The sequence below is a fragment of the Hyperolius riggenbachi genome, chromosome 12 (genome assembly GCF_040937935.1).
Source record: "Hyperolius riggenbachi isolate aHypRig1 chromosome 12, aHypRig1.pri, whole genome shotgun sequence".
Classification (NCBI taxonomy): Eukaryota; Metazoa; Chordata; class Amphibia; order Anura; family Hyperoliidae; genus Hyperolius; species Hyperolius riggenbachi.
In genome coordinates, this window is record NC_090657.1 from 27891908 (window position 1) to 27909947 (window position 18040).

The 18040-nt window shown below is 45.0% G+C and overlaps 1 protein-coding gene across 4 annotated transcripts in view; it reads left to right on the forward strand.

The window, feature by feature from the left end:
• Window positions 1-18040, forward strand: part of PLCD3 (phospholipase C delta 3) — a 172395-nt gene that overhangs the window by 90805 nt on the left and 63550 nt on the right. For all 4 annotated transcript variants that reach the window (XM_068263207.1, XM_068263206.1, XM_068263205.1 and 1 more), the window contains 2 exons: window positions 10359-10517; window positions 12411-12639. In XM_068263207.1, coding sequence (XP_068119308.1) covers window positions 10359-10517; window positions 12411-12639 — 388 coding nt within the window. The remainder of the gene's footprint in view (window positions 1-10358; window positions 10518-12410; window positions 12640-18040) is intronic.

An 18040-nucleotide genomic window follows, 5' to 3' on the forward strand; every position in this document is an offset into this window, starting at 1 on the left:
ACTTTGCAAGGTCACATTAGATCTCCATTTACAGGTGGATCACAGAATGGTTAGTTGTCTGTCCCGCTGTCACCTTGCTCAAGGAGAAGTGTTTTTATTTGAATTTAGAGTTTTTAAATGATCCCTAATGTCCTCTCTCGCCACCAATCCCTTTATTCAAAACAACAAGCACTTGTTCGGGACGAGTGTTTGTACAATTATCATTGGTTAGAAAAACAGTGGCATGTAGATGATGCTTTATGTTCGCGAATACCCTCTAAGTTCAGTTCACACTTACAAACGCAAAACGCTAGCATTTGGTGCTGGGGATTTTTATGCCAGAAATGTGCATTTTTCACTGGACATTTTAGCGGTTTTTTGAGCGATCAATCAAAAAAATACTGCATGTAGTGCGTTCTGCGTTTAGCGCTCAGGTTTAGCGCAGTGAGATCACTGCCATATAGTTAACATTGTGCTAGCGCTTTAAAAAGCGCCTAACAGTCACCAGTGATTAGCGGTAAATGCCCCTAATCGCCTAAGTGTGAATGGGGCCTTAATGGGTACCCACGCTCAACTAAAACACCTGAATTTTGTCTGATTTTGGTGTGTTGGAGGAAAATTAGGTTTACAAATTGTAGCCAAACTACAAGACGGGCAACTGATATCGGGCACTTTGCACGATCAATCCGGCGGATTCACTTACATGACTGTTGGGCTGATATTATACAGTTGGCCATGTGTGTACTATGTCATTTAACCCTCCTGGCGGTCTATTAAAAACCGCCAGGGGGGGGGGGCAGCGCTGCCGTTTTTTTTATTTATTTTTGTTTAAATCATGTAGCGAGCCTAGGGCTCGCTACATGATAGCCGCTGCTCAGCGGCATCCCCCCAGCCCCTCCAATCGCCTCCGGCGATAGGCGATCAGGAAATCCCGTTCAAAGAACGGGATTTCCTGGAGGGCTTCCCCCGTCGGCATGGCGACGGGGCGGGATGACGTCATGGACGTCGTGCCGACTAAGGGAGACCCGATCCACCCCTTAGCGCTGCCTGGCGCTGATAGGCCAGGCAGCGCAGGGGCTAGGGGGGCTCTACGGCGCCGCGGATAGCGGAGAATCGGCGCGGGGCGGCGGCAACCGGTGTAGCAAAGTGCTAGCTGCGTTCAGGAAAGAAAAAATTACGCAGAGCGGCCCAGCAGGGCCTGAGAAAACCTCCTGCGCGGCTTACCCCGAACTACGGGGTTACCGCCAGGAAGATTAAAAAACATTGTTCTGAATGCGCAATCCTACCTACGTGTGCAGTGAAAATACAATGTAAAATGTTTAAGCATAAAAGGCAGCATTCTGTAATTTTTTTTCTCTGCATATTGAAAAGACACATGAGATGTAAACCAGCCCATTGATTAACATGACCTGTCGGCTACATTTTCACATGTGGAAAAATGCATGCATGGTCAATGAGCCCTAAGTGCCTCTACATTAGAGCTATAGGAAATCTACACTTCCTGTGTGCTCGTATCATCTGACTTCCTCACCTACTCCTTCTGCAAACCGGAGGAGAATTTCCTTCAAACACCACTGCAGTAAGTCTAGAGACCTGAAAGATTCAAGCATCCACAATAAGTAGTCTCAAAAATGACGTTTTTATTAATTGGCTTAGCTCAGGGATGTCAAACCGGTCCTACGAGGGCCGAGGTCCTCATACATTTTTGACACCGCTTGATGGGTCTGAATGAGGAAAGGTGTGGTCCATCAGGTAGAACACATTCCTTTTTCTCAGTCCATCCTAAACACTGGCGTGGATCTGGCCCTTCAGGCCTGGAGTTCGACACCTGTGCTAAATAGGAAACCTAAGTAGACCTTTAAAGCAGAAGGGAAAACCATGTGGGTCTATACCTATTGACTAATGCTTATAATGAAACAAATAATCTAGCTGTGAACTCCCTTATAAGGGTTACCGTAATAATTAAACTGATATGACCTCTATGCATTATACCAGGGGTCCCCAAACTTTTTCGGTCAAGGGCCGGGTAGAGATGGCCCGAACAGTTCCCGGCGAACTTCGGTGGTTTACGTTCGCGGAGAACCGCAAACTTTTCCGGAAGTTCGATTCACTCCCATAGTGCATCATTAGGGTCAATTTTGACCCTCTACATCAGTCAGCAGGCACATTGTAGCCAATTAGGCTGCACTCCCTCCTGGAGCCCCCCCTCCCCCCTTATAAAAGGCAGTGTGCCTGCAGTAATTAGAGAAGGGAGAGCTGATGTGCAGAGACCTATAGGGAAAGCTTACTTAGGCTTTTGTAGGCTTGTTAGCTTGCTCCTTGCTGATTCTTATTGCTAAAAAAGCACCCCTCAACAGCTCTTTTGAGATCTAATCTTGTTTTTGTGACATCGCTGACCAAAATATGCGATTATGCTTGTTACAAGTCATCCCCTCCACCCATTTACCCAGAAGCTAGCGAACGACAGCGAATTTCTGGCTTCAGTGTGGAAAGGTGGTGGCAGTACTACTATTCTATATGCAGGCCATCAATATTTAAAGATGCAGCAGGCCGCATCTATAAGTAATACGTTTTGTATGCGGAGGGCCGGTAACAAAGCCTCAGGGGGCCGCATTCGGCCCGCAGGCCTTAATTTGAGGACCACTGAATTATACTGTGCATGCACCGTAGTGACCTGAATCAAAATGCCTGTGCTCAAATAACTTCTAATGATACATGTGCATAACATCAAAGATCATACATTGAAATCATTATAAGTTTTATTTTTACAACTATCAAGGCAATGGCAGTGAAGACCTGTGGAGGAAGCAATGCAACCAATAAGGTTCAACCATGCAAACCCGACCGCCTAGGCTAAGACAACTGTGAGGAATGGTCATTATTGTTAATGTTGGTATTTACTACTACTCCTGCTTAGGGACTAACTCTTTGTAGCCAGGACTGCAGCACTACAACTCAGCAGAGGGTTCATTCCTTGCTCAGTGTGTAAAAAAAAAAAAGGAAAAACAACATTTAAGCCTTCCCAGACCTTTCCCAGTATCTTTATAAAATGGTTAAGAAAAACAAGGCAGTGATAAGTGGATTGTCCTGATAGGCAAGCTTACTACTATGGAGAAGGGATGATCAATGTGATGCAAATATTTCCGAGTTCATGCAGGATTATGTATATTTTTGTGCAAAAATATGCAGCTGTAAAATGGACCAATCAATGTAAACTTTGGTGGGAGTTGATTGGTCCAGTTTCAAGCTGCATACATTTGCAAACAAATGTGCATAATCCTGCATGAACTCTGAAATATTTGCATCTCATCGATCATCCCTACTATAGAGGGAACATGTGGAATTCCTATGTGGCACAAAACATTATCAGGAAACCAATAACTGATATTTCTGCTAACCAAGATCAGTCCAAGAGGCCAGGTGAGGTACACATTTGCTATCGGATTAGATCTGCATCCTACACGTTTCATCCCATTTCTATACACAGCGTCAGTGCTGACCACAAATATAAATGAGAGTGGCTGAGGGGGTAATTACTTCTGTTGTCAGCCTTTCACTGTCGGCTGTAGAAGAGAAACATAATTTAGCTGCAAGCTCAAAACTATTTTTGGTTAATGAGTAGTGAAAAAAAGCACATTTGCACGCTGACTAATCTGGTAGAACTTGATTGCTAGTCTGGCTTTAGCTAGAGTTATCACCTAGTTACTGTGTACATGCTAAGCAGAAACCAGTGCTAACTTGCTGCTGTACACAAAGCAATCAGTGCGACTTTTCATAGATATTGTAAAATAATTTCATAGTGTGCAGAAGCTTTTTATACCCACTTTAGTACACTTCTCCTGTACACACAGTTTGTATAAAGAAATGGTAAGTCCTACGTGTTCTCTCTGTAGAGCAGTTCTTTTTATCATCCCACAGCTGTTCAGTCTGTATGTACAGTTCCACTGAGCTCAGCAGGTAAGAGCTAATTATATTCATAGATGTGATACTAAGGACATCAACTCAAAGGAACAGAATGCCAACTAAAGAGGGAGAAAAACAAATTATGGAGTAACTCCAGTTAATGTAGGACAAAACGGCGCAGGGAAATTTGGGCGCACCATGTGCTGCCATAGGCCGTAATGGGAATTATGACTACAGCGGGGCTCTGACAGCAATTTGGGCACCATCAAAAGACTGAGCCCAAATGACTTTACAAAAGGTGTAATTTGGTCGCCAGTCTTACCCCCTGAGTCCATGGTGGCCTGGAGGGGGAATAGTAATTAACACCGCCGGGACTTCTGCAGGAGCAGGACGAGCTGTTTTTCGTCTTCACCCTGCGGCCAACTTTGCCAGCGCAGTTCTTGTATGTATGCATGTAGGAGGGATGGGGGTGTCCAGCAGCTTCGCACACATTTTGTATAATGTGTGTACACACCTGTAAGCTAGGCATAGACCAGTTACAGCCATATATGGCAATTCCTACACATCAGTACATACTGTCTCCTTTGTCTCGTGAGATTTCTCAAGCATCAATTGAACTAATAAGCATAGTAGTGCTTTATTGCAGTGCACTGTTATATGCAGCCATTAATTACTTTTCGCTCCTTTCCTACCCGCTCCTTTCCTACCCGCTCACACACAGATTTTCCAACAGGTGCAATCACATTTTCAATTGATAAACGCACAGTTTTATTTACAAAAATAGATATGTGTGCCTAATGTTAGGCCTTTTTCACGCAGGACCCGCATGCTTGTCAGGCAGATCAGCCTCCCATCTGCCTGCTGTGAGCGACTTTTAGGTGCAATTACATGCATGATATGAAGCGCGGTGGTGTCACCCGGTACCTGAAAACCGCAACATTTCACATCAGAGCACAGCTGCACTCAGATATGTTTCCTGGGGCACTGCTTCTTCACCACCGAGCGCTAGCAAGTGCACAGGAGCCGCTGACAGGCAGTGAATTCACCACCTTCTGCCTCCCGTGTGAAAGAGGCCTAATTCACTCAGCCAACTGAGAGGCAGTAGTTGTCCTGCCTCTACTGCTGGCCAGTTGCTGCCATTTTTAGCTTGCGTTCAGTGACTGGCTCATAGTGTTTGTTCTGCAACTGCCCAGCACTAGGCCTTTTGAAGCTAGCCTATGCTGGTGGCTTAACAAAATTGCTGCCTGACAAGTATTCTATCTGATGGTTTATGGTTTTAAACAAAGCCAGTCAATTACAGGGTGCTGCTGGGGCTCAGTAGAGCTCTGTTCTGGTTTGCCGACAGGGTGGCTAGGCCTCATTTTTTTTAGAGACCCTTTATGTTTGCTTGTAATGTCTTTTTTCGTATTTATAATAACAGCGGCATGTGAATGACTTCTGTTTAAAGAAAGCCCTGCTGCACTTGAAGTTATAAATGATTATGTACCTAGCAGTATAAATGTTAGCGCAGTGTTCAGATGCTACAGGTACTGCTCTGTTTCTGAGGAATGTGTCCTCCTAGCTAAGGGAATTACTGCTCCCTTTTAGGATAAACCAGCTTCCTGCCTCTATTACCGCATCTTCTAAACAAAAAACAAAGTACTTGAGAATGTTTAATTAGAGGTCCCACTCTGCTAAATGACATTCTCATTAGTCAGCCAATGTTTAATTAACCATGATGGTACAAAGAGAAGCTCCATCCTTTTCTCTTGTAAATTCTTTCCAGCAATGGCTGAGCATGCAGTAGCCCGGGACACACCTTTAACCCTTTCCTCTGCAGTGCCACTCTATTAGGAGAAGCTAAAAGTCAGACCATACTACAGCGACCGTGCAAAGCTGAGGGGGTGATTAGAGGCAGCAGAGATGGAACATTTGGTGGTTATTGGTAAAACTGGTCTAGTTTTCCCCCTTGCCTTGGTACTTCTTGTGTGCCACTGAAAAACACTTTTAGGCCCGGTGCACACCAAAAACCGCTAGCAGATCCGCAAAATGCTAGCAGATTTTGAAACGCTTTTTCTTATTTTTCTATGGCGTTTTGCTAGCGTTTTGCGGATTGCTGCAGCGGATTTCAGTATAGTACATTTCATATATTGTTACAGTAAAGCTGTTACTGAACAGCTTCTGTAACAAAAACGCCGGCAAAACCGCTCTGAACAGGCGTTTTTCAGAGCGGTTTGCGTTTTTCCTATACTTAACATTGAGGCAGAAACGCATCCACAATCCAAAAAATGCCTCACCCAGGCATTTTTCGTTTCTGCAAAACGCCTTTCGCTCTGGTGTGCACCACCCCATTGAGATACATTGACCAAGCGGATCCGCAGCCGCAAGCGGCTGCAGAAACGCTGAAAAAGCCGCCCGGTGTGCACCAGCCCTCGAAGAAGAGAAGGGGCTATTTTCTACTAGGTGCGTTTTGTGCGCAAAGCACTAGGTACACTTTGAACTCAGGCACACTGCAGGGGGCTGTTTCCATTAGTGTCCTGCGCTAGCAAGGTCATTTTCCCCGATTCCAATCATGTCTGCTGCATTTTTCATATGGTTGGCCTCCTATTCCTATACAAAGTATAGGAACACAGGAAAAGCACACCACAATCGTGCCACTATGCGATTTTCCATGATTTGACAATTTTAAATATTTTCCCAATGGTGGTTTTTTTTTTCTCCCGGTGCAAATGCACTGTAATCGGCTCAGTCACTGTAGTGGTAAATATGAGAAGCGCAATTGTGGTTCTCAGTTGAAAACAGCTCTCAAGCCTAGGATAAAAACCAGCAGATCCAACCCTTTTTTTTTTAATGCATTTCCCCTGCTCCCCCAGTATTAGGTAGCCCCCATCCAGTATAGGTAGCCAGATGTGTCCCCAGTATTAGGCAAGTTCCTCTCCCAAAGTAGAAGTAGACAGATGTGCCTTTGTATAGGTAGGCAGATGTGCCCCAGGTATTGAGTGGGTTCCCCCCCAGTATGGATAGCCACATGTGCCCTCAGTATTAGATAGGTCCCCCTGCCACCCAGTGTAGGTAGTTAGATGTGCCTCTGGAATTTAATAAGTCCCCCTGCCACCCAGTATACTTGAACTGATGTGTCCCAGTATTAGGTAGTCTTCCGCATCAGTATAGGTAGCCAGGTGTGCCCCCAGTATTAGGCAGACATATGTGCCTCTGGCATTGGGTAGCCCCTTTATCAATATAGATAGCCAGTTTTGGCGAACGCAGCTGTGTACCACTCCCCTTCTGTATGACTACTCCAGCAGAGTAAAAAAAAAAAATTTGAAAAGCCTGTAAAGTGACCCTGACAGTGCACATACTCAGGTTATTATAGTTTCTAAAGAAGTCTAGAGGTCCCCCATTGTCAGAACACAGTTCCTCCTTTTTCCCTTCGCATGCCTTCCTATGGGCTCAATATGTAATAAAAAGCTCACTGACCTATATTGATAAGCAAAAATGTCTTAGTATTAAAATTTCCAATGACCTCCTAGGTAACAAGGCAAGCTAATTTAGGGTTAATTGACATGGTTAGCTGAACTGCATGCTTGCTACTTGGTGCAGCTGCTGCTTTGCCAGGGAGGATGTGCCATTTGGTTGCTGTTTAGTACAAATGAATGCAGTTGGAACATGATGTGGTTGTGGTAGTTACTGTGCAGTAGAAAACTTATAGCGTCCAGCGAGTGGCTGCCAATCTGCACAGAGATATATGCAGGGGAGCGTACATGACCCCACACCAGAGCTGAATCATTGCAGCTGTCTGCCAATGCCTACATGATCTATGGAAGCAGTCAACAGGTGGTAGACAACATTGTACGCTGCCCATGTGAAAGCTCACAACCAAACAGCTGCCGGTCAATTAACTGACATGGTTCATTAACCAGCAGCTAGATGATTTGATAGACTAGACCTGATTCCCTGATTCCCAGTCTTGGTTCAGCAGAAACTTGCACCCCCCAAATCCTTTTTTTTTTTGGGGGGGGGGGGGGGGTGCATCCCTACTAAATAGGAATGAACTATACTGCATTGACTCCAATCTCTGTAACTACTTATAGGGACTCCGAGAACCTCTCATGGGCATGCCTTTAAGCCAGACGACTTCCAACACAGTCGTGCTATGACTCCTCTGTCTGGAGGAGCCTCTTGCGATGCTCATGCGTGTCACTTCCTCTTCCTGCTTCATTCAGTGATGCACTTCACTAACAGAGAAGACAGGGGTGACCCAGAAGTTAGAACATAGCCAAGATGGCAGCCGCGATTTTTAAATTGAGACGGCGATTCAGACATCAAATGAAAGAGGAGAGCACAAGCTACAGAAAGGTATGCATCTTTAACTACTTTGCAGCACTAGTCGGATGCCCATGCCCATGATAGGTGCTCGGAGTCCCTTTAAACATTTGGACTTCCAGCTTTCAATGTAAATATTTCATGAGATAGATTCACTAAACATTACTGAAGTTTACATGTGCTCACTACGAACTTAAAGTTTACAATTTGGGTACTTATCCGTTAGCCGGGCGCATCCGGCAGGTGGCGCTGTTGTAGCGAATTTCATTCATGCTTAGTTAACGTAGTGCTGTGTGAATGGAAGCGCCGCAGGTGGCGCTAATTACATTGATACGGCACATAACAATAACGGTGTTAATGGGAACTAATATGTATTTCAAGTGGCCGGAACTGTTACTTAATGCAATTAAAATGAAGGCGGCGGCAATGTAACAGATGAAGCCGCCGCCTTCGTCTGTTCTTCGTCTTCTTCTCCCCCTTTGCCCTCCTCTGGCTTCTATACAATGCTGGCAGCTGGGGGGGGGACACGCGTCTCCCTCCAGAGTCGTTCGTCGCGGAAGGGAATCCTGTTTGTTTTCTTGCGACGAACGACTCTGGGGGGAGACGCATGTCCCCGCAGGCTGCCAGCATTGTATAGAAGCCAGAGGAGGGCAAAGGGGGAGAAGAAGACGAAGAACAGACGAAGGCGGCGGCTTCATCTGTTACATTGCCGCCGCCTTCATTTTAATTGCATTAAGTAACAGTTCCGGCCACTTGAAATACATATTAGTTCCCATTAACACCGTTATTGTTATGTGCCGTATCAATGTAATTAGCGCCACCTGCGGCGCTTCCATTCACACAGCACTACGTTAACTAAGCATGAATGAAATTCGCTACAACAGCGCCACCTGCCGGATGCGCCCGGCTAACGGATAAGTACCACAATTTGTATCAACGCTGGCGAACTTAATGTGCGATTACAACACACATACATTTTACAGCTATCTAGCGACTCTACTCCATTATTTGCTATATCATGTGATCAGCTCGCATCTCTTTTTTTCCAGGGTCACTGTAAAGTGTCTTTTTTTGGTCTTGCTCTGATTCTGCTGTCCTTTGTGTGTGTCTTGGCTTTTCTGTGCCAGAACTTCCATATGTCTCATGTTCCTTTCTCCAGCCTGTGTGGTTTACCAGGTGTCTCCCATATTAGTTAGTGTGTTATCTCCCTGTAAACTGTTTGCAATACAGGAGACAGTTTGTGGTCAGAGTGAAAACTCCAGCCAAGCACAGGCGACTGACTCACTGCATGCTGCTGATGGTCACAGGTGAAGGAGGGGTAGTACATGAGATCTGCTCCATTTAAAGGGAAAATGTGTAATACTTTCCTGTTATAGGTATGAAAGAGACCAGTGTGTACTGTAGATATTCTTATCCAAGTGGTCCATTGTAGTATAAACCTGGTTTATGCAAATACTTTGCTATCATGTAGGTACATGCAGTGATATTTATTTATAGAGATCTGCAAGTTGTGCTCCCTGCTTTGTAGCTCTAGTCAGGGTCACCATCAGAAATTTCTGGGCCCCATACTGGGCAAACCTACTGGGCCCCCCCTCACACCGATAGTACAGTGTGAAACCCCACCAATGTCTAACTTAACACCAACAGCAGTATGGTCTGTGCCTGCGCAGTACGCTCCTGGTGACATCAGCGGGAGCGAGGACACGGCAACGCAGGCGCAGTGGTTTTCACCGGAGGTGGGGCTAGAGCATTGGTGAGTGGCTGCGCAGGCACTGGATGTCTGCGGGGGACCATTAGAAGCCCCGAGTAAGTTCAACTCATTTTCCCCCGACACGCCTACAGTATTCCTTATATTTTATTTTCTAAAGTGGAGTTTTACTTTCAAACACCAAATCTGGATAAAAATGTCAACATTGTAATAATGATCTATAGGTTGATCATTACAATTACAGCTGAGAATGTTGGTCTCTAGAAATTGCTGTGCAGTCTGATTGCTCTCATATGTACTGCATATCTGGCAGGACTTTGGTCTCCCTTGCGGGGCCTTTCTGCTGGAAATGCTGTTCTGGGTTGAGATATTCTCATTAGAAAGCAGCACGTATTCCCATTGCAGCAGATGTTTGACGCTCCTGGAATGAAAACTTGTCACATATCTGATATCTTCTGCTTTTCAGCTCTGACCGACGACGAAGATGTGAACGTCATGCTTAATGGGTCCCAGATGTGGAAGATAAAGCCAGGATGGCGGCAGCAGAGGCTTTACCGGCTCGAGTCTGACGGCATGACCATCTGGTATGGGAGTCGAGCGAAGAGGGCTCGTTCCAAGCAGATCTGTGAGTACAAGCAGGCAGAGGCCGTGTGTGTGCATGGCTGGTGTAGCCTGATCACCCCACTACATACTCAGAGTATGTCAAATATACAGAAGACCAGCAAAGTGGTGACCTTATGTAGGAAGTCTATGAAAATCAGGAGGTGGTCACAGCAAGTCGGAGCCTTTACAAGCCAATCAGTTGATCAAACTCAAACATTTGATCAAACTGATCAGCTCCTCCATAATCTCTGGTAGACAAGTTAAGATCCAATTTCCTGAATAATTGACTAGCCAATTTGATAAATGCGAACGAAAGGAAACAATCCAAGCTCACTAATGGGAAGGAAGAACGCACCCAAGCCAATTCGACCATTGGGTTAGATCTGAGAAATGGTTTGACATGATGACCAATAAATCATTTGTTGTCGATCAGTACCACTAATTATGCCTGATCCAATTGAAATGGAATCATTAGTGGGCACCTTAACATTCATTACTAGATTCCAGCTGTCTGATTTTCTTGCGCAGACTTAAACATGAAAACTCAATTGGCTAATAAGAGAATGTCTCCTCTTAAAAACCAATTCTATCAGGTCCCTCGCTGTCCTCTCGGTCTGCTCCATTTCCTTGTTGTGACCCCCATTTCAGTCTCAGACTGCTGTGTGTGAGTGGCCCCTGCCACGCCCCTTCTGGATCACACTTCCATTGCCAGGAGCTTTCTGTGCCTGGGCAGTTTGTGAAACTTGCAACTGCGCATACGCTGAAAGCTGCAGGAGCGAGATTGAGGTGCTGTGCGCAGCCAGAGTAGTGCATAGGGTGACAGTGACACAGCGGTGCTGGGCCTAATGGGCCTGGGGGGTGGTGGGGAGATAATGGTAGAAGCGCCAGGTAAGTAAATCTCAAAAAAATGTCCTCCACTTAAGGTTCCCTTTAGATACTGGTAAGTCCTAATGTTTACAGCAAAAATGACTTATAACTAGCCTGTGTGTAACTAAAGGCTAGATAGCATGGTGAACAGTGCAAAGCTTTAGAGTTTTAGCAGCGGTTTCAGCCTGAATTGCTGTGTGTCACCTCAGTATACTGTATAGCTGTTTGCTAGTCCTGACATTTCACTGACCCTTGTACAAAATTTAGTCTAAAGGTGAAAAGATCATAAAACCAGCAGCTCTCCATTTTTGGCACAAGACGTAGATGGAAATTTTATTTGTGTACTCATTCTGTTGTCTTACAAGATACAAGGTTTTTATGGTTCTGGGTATATTGTAATGGCTTGGACTGCATTTAAGACATTTTATAAGTATTACAACACCCTTCCCACCAAAACAAGCTATTTAAAGGATACCCAAAGTGACATGTGACATGATGAGATAGACATGGGTATGTACAGTGCTTAGCACATAAATAGCTATGCTGTGTACCTTTTTTTCTTTCTCTGTCTGAAAGAGTTAATATCAGGTATGTAAGTGGCTGACTCAGTCCTGACTCAGACAGGAAGTGACTACAGTGGGACTTTCACTAAGAAAATTCCCCTTTTTATCTTTCTCTCAGAAGCCATTTTCTGCTAGGAAAGTGTTTTATAGTTGGAATTTCTTATCAGTGAGGGTCATAAGTGTAGTCACTTCCTGTCTGAGTCAGGACTGAGTCAGCCACTTACATAGCTGATATTTAACTCTTTCAGACAGAGAAATAAAGAAAGGAACACAGCATAGTTAGTTGTGTGCTTGGCACTGTACATACCCATGTCCTTCTCAACATGTCATATGTTACTTCGGGTATCTTTTAAAACTACTATGGTTTGTTATTGTTTGACTATTCTAATTGTATCTATTTTTGCTTAATGCTCTTGTTCTCTATTATTTCCCCGGATTCCCTATTTTGAATTATCTTATCATACCCACTGTTTTTATCTCTGCAGTCTCTGTCTTACACATCGATTCTGTCCGTGAGGGTCACCAGTCAGAAGGGCTAAAGAAACATGGCCGCCGCTTCCCTGAGAGCTGCTGCTTCAGTATTTCCTTTATGGGAAGGAGGAAAAACCTGGATCTGGCTGCGTGTAGTGATCAGGAAGCCCGGAGCTGGGTGCAGGGACTGCAGAAACTCAGGGAACGCGCTGTGGCTATGAGCCAGAGGGAGAAGCTGGTCCAATATCCTTTATGGAAGACTATCACAAAACTTGTGTAGTAATATTTAAAGTGAAATATTTCGTTTAGCAATCCAAAAGGGTGAATGCACAGTAATGCCATTTCTGTGGAGTAGTCACTGGATAGTGTTGTGTACTGAAAACCAGGGTTTGAATCTCAGCTCTTTCTGTTCAGTAAGCCAGTACCCAGGAGACCTTGGGCAAGACTACCAAACACTGCTACTGCCTATAGAGCGCATCCTAGTGGCTGCAGCTCTGGCACTTTGAGTCCGCCAGGAGAAAAGCGCGATATGCATGTTATTTGTCTTGTCCTCTGTTCAGGTGGGGTGCACTTTGTGCTGCTTCTGGAGTATATTCAGCATACAGCAGCACACAGTAAACACAAAAAAAAGTTTTCTTTAACCTTCTGCCGACCACGTCACGCCAATGGGCGTGGCCGCGGCGGCAGCCCCAGGACCACCTAACGTCAACTGGCGTAAAGTCCTGGGGCTCTGTTTTGCAGGAGATCGCGCGCAGTCTGCGCGCACCTTGCGCGTGCATCTTTTGCTTGGGGGGGCGGAGCTCCACCCCGCCTTCAGTCTCCGAGCGGCTATTGCCGCTCGGGAGACTGTTAGACGGCGTGATCGCCGTCTATTTACAAGGTCCAGCACTGCGATCAGTGTGACATGGCTGTCCCCCTGGGGGACAAGAGAGCGATCGGCTCTCATAGGCAGAAGCCTATGACAGCCGATCGCCATAATTTGTTATAGACTGAACAGAGGCGCCAAAAGAGTAAAAACAATATTTAAAATGTTAAAAATTGCTTAGGAGGCAGTGGTGGACTTACCTCCCTCAAGCAGACACAGGAAAGCTGTGTAATTCAATATAGGAAAACATTTAATTGTATACTCCAAAGGGTTTAGTACAACGTGTCAAAGGCGCCAGGTGTTACTCGGACATTACGTTGCTGTGTGCTCCTACTGTATACTGCCTGATGAAGCGGGTGTAGACCTGCGAAACGCGTTGTACTAAACCCTTTGGAGTATACCATTAAAACATTTTTCCTATATTGAATTACACAGCTTTCCTGTGTCTGCTTGAGGGAGGTAAGTCCACCACTGCCTCCTAAGCAATTTTTAACATTTTAAATATTGTTTATACTCTTTTGGCGCCTCTGTTCAGTCTATAACATATTATATATCCACCTTCGGTGGAGGGGGATACCCCTTCTTCTCACGTCTACAGAGAGCGACTTCTTAAATCCTGAGTGGGGACAGGTCAATCTCCTCACCTGCTTATACAGTGGTTGCCTGGAGGTAACCCGTGTTTGTGAGTATACATTTTACTCCTTTCTCAAACATATCAATTGCCTTAACCTACTACACCATATTGGGCTCTCTGTTCTCCTTTCTTTATAGATCGCCATAATTGGCTGCCTGTGGGGAGGATGGAGGGAGGGAAGAAATTTAAAGCCACAGGGTTTTTTTTTTTTAAAACAAACAAACACTAATATTTATTATAAAAAAAATAAACATGGGGGGAGCGATCAGACCCCACCAACAGAGAGCTCTGTTGGTGGAGAGAAAAGGGGGGGGGGGATCATTTGTGTGCTGTGTTGTGTGGCCCTGCAGCTTGGCCTTAAAGCTGCAGTGGCCAATTTTGCTAAAAATGGCCTGGTCACTAGGGGGGTTTAGCACTGCAGTTCTCAAGTGGTTAAATTTGAAGAGCCAATTGTGTTATCAGGAATAACAAACAAACACAGAACACTTATATCGCGCTTTTCTCCTGGCGGACTCATAGCGCCAGAGCTGCAGCCACTAGGGCGCGCTCTATAGGCAGTAGCAGTGTTAGGGAGTCTTGCCCAAGGTCTCCTACTAAATAGGTGCTGGCTTACTGAACAGGCAGAGCCGAGATTTGAACCCAGGTCTCCTGTGTCAGAGGCAGAGCCCTTACACTATCCAGCCACCGCTGGATAGGATTCTAAACTTCTTCCAAGTTAATGCAGATCCATCAGTTCCTGTGATGAGTCCGGTTTGCCTTACATTAAACAAGACAAATAACATTTATATCGTGAATTTCTTCTGTCGGACTCAAACCGCTTAAGCTGCAGCCACCAGGGTGCGCTCAGGAGGCAGTCGTGTTAGGGAGTCTAGGCCAAGGACCACCTTACTGAATAGGTCAATTAAAAAGATGTCAAAGAAATCGGTTTGCTTTCCGTGAGGATGTTTGTAGATATTTGGACTGAGTAGGGGCTTTAGATGTGGTATTCTCCAGCTTTGCCAAATCTTTTGATATATTCCGTTGGTTTACGAAATAACCTATGTAAATTGATTGAAAACTGCATTACAGACCTTGAGATCAGTGATTATTTTACATTGCCCAAAGTCAAAGCAAAACCCAACAAGGTTCTATTTTCTGATTGTTAGTGGTGGGGATTACAAATACTGCTTGTGCGCTTGCAGACGGCACAAAGCATTTTACTGTAATACAATCTGGGAAGGTTTTTCTAGGTAAACTGTAGGAACATAATGACTGGATAATGACATGACGAATGAGGTTACAAGTGGATGAAAGTAAAGTCATGCGCTAGAGGACTGACAGCATGTATGCAGCATGTAACTGGGGGGGGGGGGGGGGGGTCATTCCGGATGAATCAGAAAATAATCCAGGATGGGCTTCTAGAGTACTGTAGTCTCAATACCAGCATGCAATGCCAGTCTTCAGAATCTAATACAAAATATGTCTCACATTTATAAATTCAGTGACTACTTTAAAGGATACCACAACTGAAATGTGACATGATGAGATAGACATGTGTATGTACAGTGCCTAGCACACAAATAACTATGCTGTGTTCCTTTTTTTCTTTCTCTGCCTGAAAGAGGTAAATATCAGGTATGTAAGTGGCTGACTCAGTCCTGACTCAGACAGGAAGTGACTACAGTGTGGCCCTCACTGATAAGAATTTCCCCCTTTTTTATCTCTTTCTTGCTCTCAGAAGCCATTTTCTTCTAGTAAAGTGTATTATAGTTGGAATTTCTTATCAGTGAAGGTCACACTGTAGTCACTTCCTGTCTGAGTCAGGACTGAGTCAGCCACTTACATACCTGATATTTACCTCTTTCAGGCAGAGAAAGAAAAAAAGGAACACAGCATAGTTATCTGTGTGCTAGGCACTGTACATACACATGTCTATCTCATCATGTCACATTTCAGTTGTGGTATCCTTTAAGGTCATAGCGGGGAGGGCTGAGAAAATGTGGAATAGTGTTTCATCAGTATTGGTGTTAGCACATGCAATGCAAAAGTGCCAGAAAAGCACTGGATACTTTCCGGAAAGAGAGGGGTTAAAAATCAAAGGCAAGGGTCACACTTGCCAAAGTTGCGCTCGTTTTCCCCACAATGTGTGTAATTCCCTATTGCCTGGTTGTCTGCCAAAAGTCAGCAGACACATTGCTGTTTTCAATGGACGCAGGTTTGACCCTGCCTTGGGCCTTTTTCCACTAGCCTGCGATTTGCGATTTGATTCTGATCGCAAATCACAAGGTACATTAAACTAATGGAAACTGCAGCAGCAATTTCCATTAGTGCGATCCGACTGCGATGCGATTTTGGTCAAATCGCAATCGTCGTCCTGCCGCGTTTTGTATGCGATTGAGCTGTACTATAATGAGTATAGTAGCTCAATCGTATGGTGGAAATTGAAACGCGATCGGAATCGCGATCGCAATCGTGATCGGATTTCATAGTGGAAAAGAGCCCTAAGGCCGGTTTTACACTTGCTTTTTGCGGTGCGCCGCTGCTGCTGCATCGCACCACAACGTACAAAAACCTCACTCGTATGATCCTGCGGCAGAGTGCGCCGGCAGGGTCATATGCATAGCACCGCCCCCTGCTCAGTGACGTACTCCCTGCTGGGCAGTAAGTACGTCACTGGGATTCTCGTCGGGCCATGCATGCGTGGCGCTTGCGGTAACGCGCTGCTGCCCTTGTGTCGGCTCGGATACTTATAGTGCACCGCAATAAGTGTGAAAGTCTCCATAGACTTTCATTGCTTTTGCGTCCCCTTGCCGCAGGGTAACCTAACGTAGGTTTAACCTACAATTGTAAAAAGGTCCTAAAACAAAATAAGAGTAATAGTTATTTGACCGGATTTGCCAAATGGAGTCAGGAATTAGGGTAATGCGTTCACATGTAAAGCAAAATGTTCTTTTCCTTCTAGGAATTCTGAGGTTAATTAGTTATACTTCCGGTTCAGCCGTATATTTTTCAGTCAATGTATTAAAATTTCCTTGCTGAATAATATTATTTTATGGAAATTGTAGTGTATTTTGTACTAGTAAGGCAATACAGCACTTAGTAAATCTTGTCCTGTATAGCCAATGTTGATGAATGATAACAGAAGATATTTTTTCCACAGGGCCATCGGTGGGGAATTGGTCCTCTCCTGTTAGACTGATATAAAAAATGAGCGCTTAGTGATTTGTTCTAGAATAGTAGAACTGTGAGCAGCACTTGGGTGCGAGTCTCTCACATGTTAGGAAAATTGTGCTGCACTTTGTAGTACTTTATCAGTGAATTTCTGAAACACCCTGTGCATCTGGAGCATCATGTGATTTCCGCTTCTCCTGGAATCATCCCTCCCTGTCAGTAGTGGTCATTCATCTGCTCTGACTGTATACTTGGGAAAGTCACCTGACCTGATGATAAATGTCCAGGCAGAGTGACTCATTTCTCTGGACACCCGAAAGTGCAATCCAGCCCAAACTTTAGAGTTTAAAGGAAACCTAAACCACTCTTTGTCCCCAAAATAATCACAATACATTTATTTTATAAGTTAATCAGGCACTTAATTTCGGAGCAGTGCTTTTCAGCGCTGCTAGATTTGGGCTAGGCCAGCGCTGCCATAGACTGTAATGGGAATCAGTCTATAGCGGCGCTCAGTGAGTAACGTCGGCTCCGTCACAAGACGGAGCCGAAGTTGCTTAAAAAACACAATAATTCAGGCTCCAGCAATCGCTGGAAGCCAAATTATTTCATTCCCCTACTATCCATGGTGGCCTGGAGGGGGAATAGTAATTAAACCGGCCGGGAACTTGTGCAGCAGCAGGATCAGCCATATACTGCTGTATCCTGCGCCCAAGTCTACCGGCGCCGATTTCAAATGTACTCCTTAATTTAGTGTCTGCTCTTTTATTTTTTGTCGTGTCCTTGCTATCACCCTCTATGGTGCCCCCTCAGTATTTCTCATCAACTAGCCAGTCGATGAGCCAGTTTCGGCAAGACCTTCCTGGGTCTATGCGCCGATGTGAGTCTTTTTTTTTTTTTTTTTTTTTTTTTTTCAAACAGCAGACGCATGACTGGTTTTCCTGCGCGCACGTCACCTCTCGCGTCACGTGCGCGCGCGCTCATGTGATCACGGTGAC